Source organism: Microcaecilia unicolor, chromosome 4, assembly GCF_901765095.1.
Source record: "Microcaecilia unicolor chromosome 4, aMicUni1.1, whole genome shotgun sequence".
Lineage (NCBI taxonomy): Eukaryota > Metazoa > Chordata > Amphibia > Gymnophiona > Siphonopidae > Microcaecilia > Microcaecilia unicolor.
The window spans coordinates 125,196,609-125,212,907 of record NC_044034.1 but is presented as its reverse complement, the minus strand read 5'-3'; the positions used below and the strand labels follow the sequence as shown (position 1 = coordinate 125,212,907).

Genomic DNA, 16,299 nt, shown 5'->3' with positions numbered 1-16,299 from the left:
CAAAATAGTCCAAAAAGACTTATCTTCAAACAATACAATGTCCAACATCAGGGAACAGTTCAGATAGCTCATAGAATAAGAATCATACTGTATGCCTTCTCTGTTATCCTTTCTCAAAGGCCAATTCATTCTGAAAATAAGCGTCATGGGAGTTACATGAGGTCCCTCTAGATGCTTGGCATATATAACCCTTTGCTTCCATTTTGGGGTGAAATTCATGCCTGTGGAACCTTAATATGTGGCTTGTGTGTAGCATAACATAAAAATATAATAGTGCCATACTGGGTCAGATCAATGGTTCATATCACCCCTCTCCTCAAGTCACTTCACTGGCTTCCGATCAGATACCGAATACAGTTCAAGCTTCTCCTACTCACCTACAAATGCACTCGATCTGCAGCCCCTCCTTACCTCTCTACCCTCATTTCCCCTTACGTCCCTACCCGTAACCTCCGCTCTCAAGACAAATCCCTCCTTTCAGTACCCTTCTCCACCACCGCCAACTCTAGGCTTCGCCCCTTCTGCCTCGCCTCTCCCCATGCTTGGAACAAACTCCCTGAGCCCATATGCCGGGCCCCCTCCCTACCCATCTTCAAATCATTGCTCAAAGCCCACCTCTTCAATGTCGCCTTCGGCACCTAATCACTACATCTCTTCTCAGGAAATCTCATATACCCCAACTTGACATTTCATCCTTTAGATTGTAAGCTCTTCTGAGCAGGGACCGTCCTTATTCGTTAATTTGTACAGCGCTGCGTAACCCTAGTAGCGCTCTAGAAATGTTAAGTAGTAATAGTAGTAGTAATGGTTCACTGAGTCCTTCATCCATTCTTTGACTGTGGCCTATTTGGATCACTTGGACTTAACCAGCAGATTCTAACTAGAAAGTAAATTCCCTCTTGTTGACTTTGAGAAGAGGTGGACACATTTAAGTATATCTGACCTACGATTGCTAATGAACCTGTTCTCCAGAAATGTGCCCAAACCTTTCATTAAGCTCAGCTATCTTACTAGCACTGACCGTATTTTCTGGCAATAACTGTTACCAATTTACTTATTCCAGAAAATTCACATTCTACGTTTTTCTTTCTTTTGTATACATAGATAATATTTACTGAAAAAGGTCAGCAAGAAAAGAAAGTAATAATCTATATTTACCTTCAACTTTCGGCTTATTGTTGACTAAACCTAGCTCTCAAATCCTCTAATAAAGGTCTTTTATTCAGTTCCCTCAGGGCTTCTATTTACATATATTTACTCCAGTTCAAAGCATAAATGTGATGCACCATATGTTTGTCCTCGTCTTCTCTTTACTTCATAGCAGAGGAAAGACTTAGGGGTCTTTTTACTAACGTGTGCTGAAAAATGGCTTGTGGTAGTGTAGATGCATCTTTTGGGCGCACGCAGAATTATTTTTTAGCGCACCTACAAAAATGCCTTTTTTACATTTTTGCTGAAAATGGACGTGCAGCAAAATGAAAATTACTGCGTGTCCATTTTGGGTCTGAGACCCTAGCGCAAGCCATTGATCTAGTGGTAAGATCTCACATGGTAACTGAGTGGTAATGGTCTATGTGCATCAAGTTCCACTTGACGTGTGTAGCTGCCGTGCGTCAGAAAATAAAAAATATTTTCTGATGCATGTAGCGGATGCACGCCAAAATTGAAATTACCACAAGGGCCACATGGTAACCTGGTGGTAACGCCAATTTGGCACGCGGCTTAGTAAAAGGGCCCTTTAAAGAGTTATCTTGAGTAGCAAAACCTGCAGTCCAGATAACTGCCACTGGCCAGGGTCATCAATGGATTTCCAGAGGCATTATCCAGATAATATCACCTCAAATAATTGTAGACAGTCCCAGTGCTCTAGATTGTGTTGGGGCAGTTCAGGGGTGGAGCCTGGGCAGAGCCAGGGGTTATTCGGAGACCAGCAATATTCAGTGCCAGCATCCAAGTTAACTATTCAGATAACTTGGGATAGTGCTATCCTAAGTTGTCTGGATTATTATACAGATAAAAGTGTTGCATATAGACATCATCTTGATAGTGGCAGTGGTCAGCACAATACCTGGATATTCTGTTACTCTGTCCATACATTGGAGAGAGCTGAATATTCACATATTTGTTTAAACTCCAGCTGTACTGTTTAAATATTGACCAGGTTATTTTTAATTTCTTTACCTCCAGAAAGTCATGAGAGTTACATCATGCCATATTTGTTTTACTCTGTTTCAACTGAAATAGATTCAGAAAGAAATCTCAAGAAAAATATAGATTGCTTTTCTTAACGAGGATTCTATTCCTGGCAGCCAGATAAGAAATATACATGTTACAACATGGGCAGGGCATCCATACCCTACTTCGTTCCTATCCAGAAATAAAATACCCTACAACTGTAGCAGAAACAGTGCCGCAACTTTACAAATTCATTACAAAAATTTAAAACAAGCATCCCCTGCATTAGATATCACATTTCCTCAGAACCTACAAGGCAGTTCTTTTCAATCTGTACTGCCACAAACTAGGTCGTGTCAATCTGTCTGTAATGATTAACTATTAGTATGCCATTTCCACAAACACTCCTGTGGTGACAGGTTTTTCTAATAAACAGAGCTCAATGGCTCTTCACTTCACACAGCATACCAACAGTAGCACTGGAAGGCAATGCCATCCCGTACAGTATACAACTGCCCTATGCCAATAGCTGAAGGGGCTTAGTTCCAAAATTCTGCCGTGACAACCCCCTCCCCCAAATCATCACCTCAGTCAGGTGGAAGAGCCATCACCCCGGACTAAGCCTTAGGAAGCACTGTCCTCCCACCATACTCCTTCCCCGCCCTGATAGGCCAACACAACTAACCAATCAGTATCCTAGTCTGATGGCTGAGGGTTATATTCTTCAAGATTAAGAAATATTAGCTTTTTTGCTAGGACACTAGAGATTCCTCTCCCTCCCCCTCACCCCCCGACAGATCACTTTTATACAGTGTACCTGAGTTAGAGGAACTCACCATCATTTCATGTCTTGAAAGTAGGCATAAAGGAAGAAGCTCAGTTTGTATTATTTTTTAATGATATTACAATAGATTTTCTAATGTTAAAAATTTCTTATCCCTGGATTACATATTAACACTTTATGCATTTTTAATAACTCTATAATAACTCTATAATTTTGTAAAATAATCATTTAAACATCACAGAACTGTAAGAATTTTTTACCCTTTGGGAATTCCTTATACACTTATTCCTCTATCAATGAATCAAAAGGTTATCCATCACATTGCATTAGCTGGTAAAATGGCAATTAACAAGTGCATTTAGTGCAGCATTTTAGCAGGTAACACACTATAATTTCTGCATTAAGGGCTAATTCCATAATGGCATGTACACATTTATGTGTGGACATACATGCATTAAAGAGAAAGTTCCACCTGCAGATATCTTACATAATGCTTATTTGACAGATGGGCATACAAATAGGAGGCTTCTGGGTGGAGTGTGTATCTCCATCATTTACATTTCAGCATTTACACCAGCTGTATGGCTGGCATAAGTACTCCCATCTAAATTATAGGCATGTGGAGTAATAATAAACTATTGAACAGGGAAGCAGAAAAAGCATTGCTGAATATTAAACTGAAATAAAACAGCTAGAAAACCATTACATCAACTTAAATTGCATCAACATTGCTTTGCTAGGAAGTTGTCAGTCCTTATTTCTCCAAAAGTCTGGTACTGTAGGGAAAATAAAATAAATATGGGCACATTTTGGCACAATCTTTGAAAACAAAATGCATTAGATATTACTGTTAAACGTCTCAATTCTTCAACTGGATCTATAGTGACTACATACTCTGAAATACCAGAGTTATATATAAGGTTATACTCAACTGAAATTAATCCAACTACTGACTCATTTTCTGTCTAGGTTAGAACATCCAGTTTTAACTTCAGCAGCTGGAGAGTCTCTAGAAAAGGAAATTGCAACTGATGAAATTCTCCAATCTATCAAAGATATCTCAATTGCAAAGACACCCGATCTAGATGGCCTCTCTGTAGAGTATTACCATTCTTTAAGAGATTTTCTAGCTCCTAAGCTTAAACAACTTTATGATAGCTTCCTTCAGACAGGAACCTCAATTGAATCCTTTACTGATGCAGAGATTGTCATGTTGGAAAATATGCAACAAAGACCCTGCTCATGATCAAACTATAGGCCCATTTCACTCATTAATGTAGACTGCAAAGCCTACGCCAGAATCCTGGCTACCACACTAAGTAGGGTCCTTCCCACCATGAAATACAGTAATCAAATTGGATCCATGACAAAGGCCACTAACCTTTTAGTAGTACCCTCTGGACTGACTCCACCCTGTTTTCGTCCTTTTAAAAGTGTTGTCTCAATTAGGTTCCAAATGAGATCTCACCAGAGACTTATAAAAATGCACTGTCACCTCTTTTTCCGATTAGCCATTTCTTTCTTTATATATTCGTTTGGCTTTTCTACCTGTTTGACCGCCTTAAGATTAGATATGATTATCCCCAACCTCTTAGGGGGTTGTTTAAACCTCTTAGGGGGTTGTTTACTAAAACTTAGCTTGAGTTATCTGCTGCAGGGCCCATTTTGTTCCTATGGGCCCTGCTGCAGATAATTCAAGCTAAGCTTTAGTAAAGAGGGGGGTTATTTTTGTTACATCATAGTTCACCACCTAACCACCTATATTGTACCATTTCCTTATTTTGAAACCCAAATGCATAACTCTGCATTTTGAAGCATTACTCTTTAAGTTTTTCTAGAACTATTCTTATGCTAACCACAAATTCCAGGGTTATGTTATGTTATGCATCGCTTCTAGCCCATATATACCTGAGTAGTTCAATATGGCTTACAGTATCAAGAGTCTGAACAAACAAAAGTCAGGAATTACATATTGCACAATAATTGAAATCGTTTAACTAGGTGAAAAAATTTTTCAAATAACCAAGTTTTTAGAGTTTTTTGAAATATTAAATGGTTAGAATTTGTGCGAATTCCCAAGAGTAGAGAATTCCAAGTTACCATCAATTGATACTAAAAGGGAAAATTAAATATGGGCCTATATTTCAATTGTCTAACAGACGGAAAATGCAAAAGCATTAAATAATGAATACTATAAAAAGATTTAATATGAAGTACATTAGCTCAATCAGATATTACTTTATTTATTCTAATGGAATTTTTAATTGTTCCAGTACTTTACCTAAGGATGAAGGAAAACATTAAACAAAGAAGGGGACAAAGATGAACCCTTGGGAATACCACAACCTGACTTCCAGCTCATAGAAATATTATCACCTCTCTTCACCCTATAACTTTGATTAGTCAAAAATCCCTTAGACCAGGATAGCATTTAAAATTTGCGCTCTGGTGCATAAAATTCTCTATGGTGAAGCCCCTGCGTATATGGACACCCTTGTCAGCTTACCACCTCGAAACTCTCACAGATCAGCTCACTTGTACTTAAATCTGCATTACCCAATCTACAGAGGCCTCAAGTATAAAACCACCTACGCCTCCACCTTTTCTTATATTAGCACACAACTGTGGATTGGTCTACCTAAATTTGTGAAAATTACCCCTGATCATCCGACCTTCAAAAAAATACCTTAAGACCTTCTTATTCGGAAAAGCTTATGCTCCTGACCCGCCCTGCACCGCTGCCTCTTGAATTCAATTTCTCTTTCCGCATTTCCCCACCTCTGCTATTACTCTCTAGCCTCTTTCACTACAATGCCATTAACTGTTTGTTGTAGAATTGATGTATGACTTTTGTAAATTTCTGTAAGCCACATTGGGCCTGCCCTTGGGTGGGAAAATGTGGGATATAAATGCTATAAATAAATAAATAGTACAAATCCACTGATACCTATCTCACTCAACCTATACAACAAAAGATCATGAACAACCAAGTCAAATGCTGAGGAGATGTCAAACTGACCTCTGCTTAGTAAGGAGTCTACTCTGTTACAGATTTTGATATCCACAAAAAAGGCAAACCTTTCCCAACAGCCCTCTGCCAATATTGTTTAAAAAAACGTTAAAAAGAATGAGACCAAGGACCAACCCCTGTGGTATATGACTGGAAATGGCCCTATCTTCAAAGTGAGCTCCATTTACTATTACCCTTTGTTGCTTCTCACTCAACGAGTTTCTAACTTCAATCAATTTGGGGCTTTCTATTTATTTTATAAGTTACTGATTCAGAAGTATGTCAATGACCTCACTGAAATCTAAGTACATCACATCTAGCATTTTCCCCTCGCCCAACTCTCTAGTCACCCAATTTAAGAAACTGATCAGATTCATCTGGCATGACCTTCCTCTAGTAAAGCAATGCTGCCTTGTGTCTTGTAATCCATTGGGTTACAGACACTGTACTATCCTCTGTTTTAGCAGTGTTTTCATTAATTCACTCAACTTAGAGGCCAAACTAAAAGCCTATAGTTGCTTTTGTGGTGTGGAATCACATCCATCCATCTCCAGTCCTCCGGGATCACTCTGACTCTAAAGAAGCTGCTGAACTGCCAGAATCCTCCCTAAGTAGTCTCGCCTTTATCCCATCCAGACCCATCACTTTGTCTAGATTTAGTTTAGCTGACGTCCCCCAAACACAGTCTTCTGAAAGTTTTTGAGGTCTAACTCACTTCCATTCCTGTATATGTTTCTTTTCTGAGGTTCTAACTTCATCTGTGAACACAGAAAATAAATATTCGTTAAGCAATTACACTTTATTCTTATCAGCCTCTCCATATTCCTCCCCTTCATTATTCTCATAATGCTATTCTTGCATTTCCTCCTGTAATTAACATATCTTTAAAAAAATGCCCCCCCCCCCCCCCCACTTTACTGTATTGGTTAACCTCTTTTTCTTACCTTTTTAGCTACTTTAGCAACCTCTTTTTCCTATTACTTTAATTTATCTTCCTAACAAAGGGCCCTGTTTACAAAGGCGCGATAGCGTTTTTAGCATGCACTAAAAATTAGCGTGCGCTAACCATGTAGATACCTATAATATTCCCATGGGCATTTACACGGTTAGCATGTGCTGATTTTTACAGCATACTAAAAATGCTAGTGTGCCTTTGTAAACAGGGCCCCAAAAGTTTCATAGCTCTGAAAATATCTCTTTTTTTCATTTTTACCTGCTGCTTTTCTGCTTCCCCGCAATGTTCCCATTCTGTTAATGTCTCTTTATGGTATTCACCCATTTTAACAATGTTTATTTTCCTGAAGTCAAATTGCTTTTGAATGAACATCTCTACCTGTGTCTTAATACTGAAATATACCATCTGATCAATAGTTGCCAGATGATAACTTACTGTTTAGCTAAGTGATATATTAAGGGGCTCATTTTTGAAAGAGAAAAATGTCCAAAAAGCAGCACATTCCAAAAACTTGGACATTTTTCTACCATAATGGAATAAAGCCAAAATGTCCAGGGCTAAAAGTTAGATATTTTGGTCTAGACCTGTTTCAATCATGACATGGAGGGGCATTTTTGATAGAACGTCTAAATCAGAATATGCGCGGAAATGGGCATTTCATGGGCATTCCCAAATTTATGCACGCTGTTATAAAATATGGTCCAGTCCACATAAATCCAGGAGCAGAAATTTACCCCAAGTTTTCATTGGTGTAAATGGATGCACATAGTTTTAGGCATTAGGATATTAACTAAGCATATTCTATACACCACGCCTAAATCTTATAGAATATGCTTAGGCGAGAATGAGTTCTGTGTGGATTTTCCAGGCACCATATATAGAATCTCCCCCCAAATGTCTAGGAAATGGCTATTTTCAAAACAGAAAGATATATGCTTTTATGGTTAGAAAATTTCTGTTTTCGCTACTGATTTTTGGACGTTTTCAGCAAAATGTCCAAAATGGATTAAGACGTCATATCGAAAATGCACCTCCACGTGTTTTAATAACCATTCAGGATTTAAAGGTCCACCCTTTCCCATGTAAGTTCTATGTACTAGTTGCAGGAACAGTTCTCCCTATAGAGAATTCAGGATCTACTTCTAAAAGATACTACAACAAGGATGTTCCAGTCAACATCTAGCAAACTGAATTCACTTATCAATAGCATTTTCCCTTTCACAGTAATATTGTGAATTTCTTCAGCTAACTCTCTTGACTATTTATTCTGCCTTTGAGAGAGATCAGTATATCATACCAGTATAAATAGATAGATATTCCAGTCCCTCTTTCCAGATTGACCCACAGTGCCTTCTTATCTTATAAGCCCTGCATTTCTATGGATTTAATATTATTTTTTTACATATAGCGCCATTTTTACATACACATAGATTTCTCGATGATGTATTTTTATTGCTATTTGGATTGAATTGTACAAGTCAGTGAAATCAGGTCATATCCCTTTTCCAGAGATAACATAATTTATAAATAGACCCTTTTACTAAGCCGCGTGGGCACCCAAGCGCACCCAATGCGCATCAATTTGGAGTTACCACCTGGCTACTGTGTGGCCGGGGCAGTAAATTTGATTTTTATGCGCGTCTGCTATGTGCGTCATGGTAGAAACCAGGCGATAATTGTCATTCTACATGCATAGACCATTACTGCCTGGTTAACATGTGAGACTTTACTGCTAAGTAAATGGATGGTGGTAAGGTCTCAGGCCCAAAATGGAAGCGCCATTTTTTATTTTGCCGCACGTCCATTTTTGCCCAAGAAAAAGGCCTTTTTGCAGGTGCACTGAAAAATGGACCTGCGTGCATCCAATACATGCATCTACACCAGCACAGGCCATTCTTTAGCGCACCCTACTAAAAGGACCCCCAAAGTTAGGTCTTGTAAATTTCTCTTTTCATTCATAATTAAATTAAATTTAATTAATTTTTATTGGGATTTAATAATCTCCTTTATGAAGAGATTTACCCAATCTGGTCTACAGCAGGTACAGCATGACATATAGGACTAAATTCTATAAACGGCATCTAAAAAATTGGATCTAAAAAATTGGTTCTGTTCTATAATTGGTGCTTAAAGTTAGTCACCGTTTATAGAATAGCACTTAGTGTCATGAACCGCAACTACATTTAGGCATGACCATTTACACCAACAAAACCTTGGTATAAATCCCCATGCCTAAATTATACGTGAATCCCCATTATTCTATAACAAAATGCATAAATTTTGGGAACACCCCTGATCTGCCCATGATCCTTCCATGGCTGTACCCGCATTGGACCCACCTGTGCCTAAATTTACACCTGCAAATTTGAATTAAATCCAATTAGCATCAATAATTGCTTATTAAGCCAATTATTTGTGCTAATTGGTTCTTTATTCAATTACATTGTGTGCACAAATTAGTCCCACACCCAATTTCCATGTGCAATTTTTAGCAACTTTTGTAGAATTTGGGGAAAATGTATAATTTTGTTAACAGCATAACAATAGTAAAATGATCAAATATAAGCATAAATAAAATCAATGCAGTAGACTTGGAAATGGTAAAGTGAATCCTAGTAATAGTTCTAACATGATATAGTGTCAGAAATGCAAATATTTAACAGCACTGTGAAACAGTAATATAACAGAAATATGACTAAATGTCAGCAGAATTTGAAATATACTATTACTGGCAGCATGGAACATAGTAACATAGAAGCATATTTTCAAAGCACTTAGGCTTCCAAAGTTCCATAGGTTACTTATGACATCAGTAACATAGTAGATGACGGCAGAGAAAGACCTGTACGGTCCATCCAGTCTGCCCAACAAGATACACTCATATGTGCTACTTTATGTGTATATCTGACCTTGATTTGTATCTGCCATTTCAGGGCACAGACCGTAGAAGTCTGCCCAGCACTAGCCCCGCCTCCCAACCACTAGCCCCGCCTCCCCTCACCGGCTCTGCCACCCAATCTCCGCTAAGCTTCTGAGGATCCATTCCTTCTGAACAGAATTCCTTTATGTTTATCCCACTCATTATTGAATTCCGTTACCGTTTTCATTTCCACCACCTCCCGCGGGAGGGCATTCCAAGTATCCACCACTCTCTCTGTGAAAAAATACTTCCTGACATTTTTCTTGAGTCTGCCCCCCTCAATCTCATTTCATGTTATCTAGTTATACCGCCTTCCCATCTACGGAAAGGTTGATTTGCGGATTAATACCTTTCAAATATTTGAACGTCTGTATCATATCACCCCTGTTTCTCCTTTCCTCCAGGGAATACATGTTCAGGTCAGCAAGTCTCTCCTCATACGTCTTGTAAGGCAAAACCCATACCATTCTCGTAGCTTTTCTTTGCACCACTTCAATTCTTTTTACATCCTTAGCAAGAGACGGCCTCCAAAGCTGAACACAGTACTCCAGGTGGGGCCTCACCAACGACTTATACAGGGGCATTAAAACCTCTTTTCTTCTGCTGGTCACACCTCTCTCTATACAGACTAGCAACCTTCTAGCTACGGCCACCGCCTTGTCACACTGTTTCGTCGCCTTCAGATCCTCAGATACTATCACCCCAAGATCCCTCTCCCCGTCTGTACATATCAGACTCTCACCTAACACATATGAACACTCATATAACATAGATATGAGACTCATGATGCCAGCTCAATGCAAATGAAACACCTTAATAGGCACACATTAAAACATTCAAATAGCTTATGTAGCCAAAGGGGCAAGTGCAGTTGATATATATACAGTAGGCAGGGACAAGTGTCATTGGGAGAAATTCATGGGTGGCTAAACTGAAGACAAATTATATGTACAGTTGGATAAGCTATGAGGAACTGGACTAAGTTACAGGGTATACAGAAAGCTAGTCCAGTTGCAGAGTGAATGAATAGTCAGTCGCCACCTGTGACAGAACAGTGGGTTTTTTAAGCATGTAAAACTGCCTTAATTCTTTTATTTCTCTAGTTTGGCCAAAAGATAGTGCATGTTTATGTTTAAAGCTGTTACAGAGAAATACCTGCAGTGATGTGACAAGTTGTTTTTTTTTTTTTTACTTGTTGTTCTGGGCTTTGATTAGCCCAGGAGCTCAATTTCATTTGGATTGTACTGGCTTTTCCCCCAGTAGGATCTCTTTGCTGAGGCTCCGTGAACAGTTATATATCTTAATCTTCCCAGGTACTTTTTAGAAGTAAACAAATGTTTAGATAGTATTATAATTGATTCATATATCAGTTATCTGTTATTATTTGCTGATTGCACTTTTTCTGTTTCACTGTTCATCCCCAAGAAAACTAGATATTTTTGTGTAGCATCACTCAACTCCTAGACTTAGCAACCTCGATCCTGTAGTGCATGCTGTATCCTGTATCTTGTGTATTGTATTGGGTTGGGTTAGGTTAGGTTCTTAAATAAACCTGGGGAATTAAAGACCTGAGCCAGGAATGGAACTCATTGCCCAGCCCAGACGTTTGTGGTAGGTAGATAGTGATGCACACTTTAATAGACACCATGGTAACTCTAAGCCATTTGATCAATAATTACCATAACAGTACTGGCAGCCATACTCTATAGTCTATATAAATTCTCTGGTTCACTTTTATTTAGACTCCCAGTGTGTGTGTTCCTCAGAGATACAGAGAGTGAATGTGTGTTTGTGTTTCTCATAGACAATCAGAGATATATTTAATGTGTGTGTTTCTCAGAGACAGAAAGACAGTCTGTGTGTGTTTCTTAGGGAGAGTTTCAGAGAAAGTGAATGTGCTTCTTAGAGAGATAGTGAATGTGCGTGTTTCATAGAGACAGAGAGACAATGAGCGAGTCAGTTTCAGTTTTTGTTGTTTTAACATGTTTATGGAAAGGAGACTCACCAGAGATCATAAATAAAAAAAAAATTAAAAATATATAAACTATTTGTCATCAGGGGGCGAGACTAGGTGGGGCGGGACTGGGTAGGACTTGGCAGGGCTAGGCATGGGGCCGGGGGGGCCCTACCAAACTGGTCTGCACAGGGCCCCACAATTGCTAAGACCGGCCCTGGCACCGATCCCAGTACAGATTCCTGTGGCATTCTACTATTCACCTTCCTCCTTTGAGAATAATGCCATTTAACCCTACCCTCTGTTTTCTGTCCAATAACCTATTCCTAATCCACAGAAGGACATTGCTGCCTATCCCACGACTTTTGAATTTTCTCAGGAGTCTTTCATGAGGAACTTTATCAAAAGCTTTCTGAAAATCTAGATACACTACATCAACTGGCTCACCTTTAGCCACATGTTTATTCATGCCTTAAAAGACATGAAGCAAATTGGCGAAGCAAGACTTCCCTTGGCTGAACCCATGCTGACTCTGTCTCTTTAAACCATGTTTATTAATGTGTTCTGTAATTTTATTCTTTATAATAGTTTCCACTGTTTTACTCGGCACTGACGTCAGGCTTACCGGTCTGTAATTTCCCAAATCGTCCTAGAACCCATTTTTAAAAATCGGCACTACATTGTCCACCCTCCAATCTTCAGGTACTATGGATGATTTTAACCACAGGTTACAGATCACTAACAGAGCAACAATTTCATGTTTGAGTTCTTTCAGTACCCTGGGGTGTATGCCATCCAGTCCATGTGACTTATCACTCTTTAACTTGTCAATTTTGCTCAGTATGTCTTCCAGGTTCACTGAGATTTCTTTCAGTTCCTCCACATCATCAACCTTAAAACCATTTCCGGTACAGGTATATGTCTGACAACTTTTTCCATACAGACTGAAGCAAAGAATGTTTTCAAGAATGTATTCAATCTCTCCACTATGCCTTGTCCTCATTTGAGTGTATCCAAAGTGGAGGGGCACATTTTGCACCATCGCCCTGCCGCTCTACACCCCTGCTGCAACCCCATATACCATTGACTGACAGAGCCCCCCCAGCCCCACCAGCAGAAGCCTTTCTGTAGCGATAATCAGCACCGCGCTGCCTGCCCTGCTTTTCTGCTCTTGCGTGTATGCTTGATTTTAGTAAAATTGATCATGTATGAAGCTCACACATGCCCAACTTCATTAAAACCAAACATCTGCTGGCAGGGCTTGGGGACCCCCACCAGCCAAACCAGCAAATTTTGGGGGCCTAAATCCAAATTGGGGGGCCCAGGCCCCCAAGGCCCCCCATGGCTACACCACTGGTCACCACTGGAATCTCCTCCATCCTTGCTTATCCTCACAAGTAATCTCCTCCATCCTTGTCCATCCCCACAATTAATCTCCTCCATCCTTGCCCATTCCCTGTACTAAAATAACCCGACTTGTGGTCAAATAACTCAACAGTAGCCCATCTCAGTGCTTATGGGGATTTCAATGCTATTAACCATATCCATTAATTTTTTTAGTACTATTATAATTGCTAAGCTAGCTTAAAAACACAAGGAAGGGATAGGTAGACTGGCCTGGTGCTACACTTCCCCGGGAACCCCACAAAACCTGTGTCCATGCCCGTGGAATCTCCGAGGAGCTGGCAGGAATTCCTGCAAGAGTCCCATAGACCTGAAGGGGATCCCTGTGAGATTCCTGCTAACCCCATTCCAGTGCAGCTCTCTACTCATCAGTTAAACAAGGTATTCAGTGGTGCTATTCAATTATGTCCAGCTGAATATCGTGGGGGTACCCAGTCACTGCTAGTGAACTAGGTAGGAACCTCTCCTACCCGGTTAACCAGCCCTGAATATTGGCCCCATACTGCTTTTGAAAACAGAGCCTGGCTTGAACATGTGGGAAAATCTAGAGACTGATTTGCAGGTTGGGGCCATCAAAGAATTCTATTTTAGATTTAAGTCAAACTTGAGTCAAGGTATCCAGAAATGAATTGCTAATGCAATTTTAAAACCGTAACCCTCTTTGTTTTCCTGACTTTTATTCAGGTTATATGCAGTCGGCGGCCGTGATGGAAGTTCCTGTTTGAGCTCAATGGAATATTATGATCCCCATACAAACAAATGGAATGTGTGCGCTCCAATGTGCAAAAGGAGAGGAGGTGTAGGAGTGGCTACATGTGATGGCTTTCTATATGTTGTAGGAGGACATGATGCTCCTGCATCTAACCACTGTTCTCGGCTCTTGGACTGTGTAGAAAGGTATTACATATGTACTCTAATGTTTATGATTGATAGGATAACTCATAGTGATTATTAGCAAAAGTGGTACAGCTTTATTACATTAAGAAGAAACAGGAACATAGGAAATGTTCATACATATGTAGAGATGTATTTAATGAACTTTAGAAATTGGTGTGCTAACTAAACCAGAGCATTTATGTCCATGAAATATTAAAAAGAGAACATTCTATACAGAAAACTGCTATAATTTTACACTTAAACATTTCATTATTTATAGTGCTTCATTCACCACTTTGTTCTATCAGTAAATATTGGTTTCATTCATATTGCTTTGGGCATTATCATTGCATTTTTGTACATTATTTTTCCTGATTTGCAATAGCTTTCTCCTAGCTGATAGGAAAAAAAAGAGAGAGAACCACATTTTTAATCAAAATTATTTGTAGTCTATGGGCTAAATTAATAAAAAGCAACATGGAAATTAGATGTCTGAAATCTACTTGGAAATGGCACTTGGAATGAGTATGGGGGAGGGTGTGCAATTGTCCAACTGTCCATACTGATACAGTTATTTCACTAGTTTATAAAGGGAGAGCACAATAGGACACTTGCACCTGCTTTTTTTGTAGGTACAATTCTGCAGTGTGCATAGATCTGAACATATCATCTGCTCATGCATTTTCTTCTCTCAGTCTGGGAATACCTGCAGTAATGCAGCTAAAAGTCTGTGTATTGAAGAACACCAATTGGACTTTCAAGAGTAGATTGATGGTTAGTGCAGCAATCTAAGAACAGGGAGAGCTGGGTTTGATTCCCACTGGAGCTCCTTGTGATTCTGAGCAAGTCACTTAACCCTCCATCACCACAGGTATATAAACTGCTTTGATTGTAACCACAGAAAGGTAATATATCAACTCTCATCCTGTTTCCTTTCAGCCACATTGAGGGTGCAGAAATTTTCAGACAGCCACTTCATACACGTGAAATTGCTTTAAATATTGCCCTCTAAGAGGGGATTTTTCATAATATATGATAGGTTGATAGGCCTGTAAGTCAAACTCCCCATAGAGATTCTCTTTGAAAATGCCAATACTAGCAGCTTCATGGGTACTTTGAGACCCATGGATTTGCCATTATGCAAATCCCTGCATGTCCCTTGAGGGTTTTGCCCTTGCAGCATGGTGAAGTACTTATGATGAAATATCGCACAAGTACAAGAGAGGGCAATATTGATCCTCCAATTTTACTCAGGTAGCCTGCCTAGTCTTTTAGAGGGCAATTTTTATATTGTCCATATTGGAACAAAGTCTACGATCCTTGCACCAAATTTGAACATGAATGTACAGATGTATTACATCAGCTTTTTCGGCAGGTAGATTTTTCATAGAAAATATCACATATGGGAGGCAAATGCACACTAAAAATAAATATACACTAAACATATTTCTATGGGTGGCTCTAGCATTTAGCACACGCTAATGATTAGCATACACTAAAACCGCAAGTGTGCCTTTGTAAAAGGAGGCCTAGATATTAAAGTTAGCAGTTAGCTGTGGTGAAAGTAGTTAGATTTGGTTAATTTCCCTAAAAGACACGTCCATAAGCCATTATTAAGATGCACTTGGAAACATCCACTGCTTATTTCTAGGATAAGCGGCATAAAATCTGTTTTACTGTTCTGGGACCTTGCCAGGTGCTCGTGACCTGGATTGTTCACTATTGGAAACAGGATACTAGGCTTGATGAACCTTCAGTTTGTCCCAGTATGGCAATGCTTATGTTTTTTCTTTTTAACTGTTCTTATGTATATGTAATATACATATAAGTAGTGATTTTTGAAGAGGTGCTTCTTTTATGTATATGAATCCAGCATGTACAGATTTGAAAGGGGTATGTTCTGGGCATAGTTTTTGCAGTCCTTAGAATTAGAATGGAAATTCGATAAGTGGGCCTCTCCATTTAGGTGCCCTGATGACCCACAGTGAGAGCTTGTTCTATAACAACATTTGGGCTCCCAAATTCTTTTATAGAATACTAGTGTAACCTGGTTATTGCACAGCTAACATTTGTGCACTCACAGTTACACCAAAATGTGCCTGCAATAACTGTGGGGCTGATGCAGAAAACTGCCGCAAGCCAACCCACCTGGTAACCCCGGATTTAAAGTGAAAAATACTGGCTGAGCAATGCAGAAAGGGTCCAGCACAGGTGTTAACTG

At 39.4% G+C, this 16,299-nt stretch overlaps 1 protein-coding gene across 1 annotated transcript in view; it reads left to right on the top strand.

Annotated features, from left to right (window-relative positions):
- The window catches only part of KLHL1 (kelch like family member 1), a 683,807-nt gene that overhangs the window by 509,008 nt on the left and 158,500 nt on the right, over positions 1-16,299 (top strand). The window contains exon 9 of the mRNA XM_030202420.1: positions 13,887-14,099. Coding sequence (XP_030058280.1) covers positions 13,887-14,099 — 213 coding nt within the window. The remainder of the gene's footprint in view (positions 1-13,886; positions 14,100-16,299) is intronic.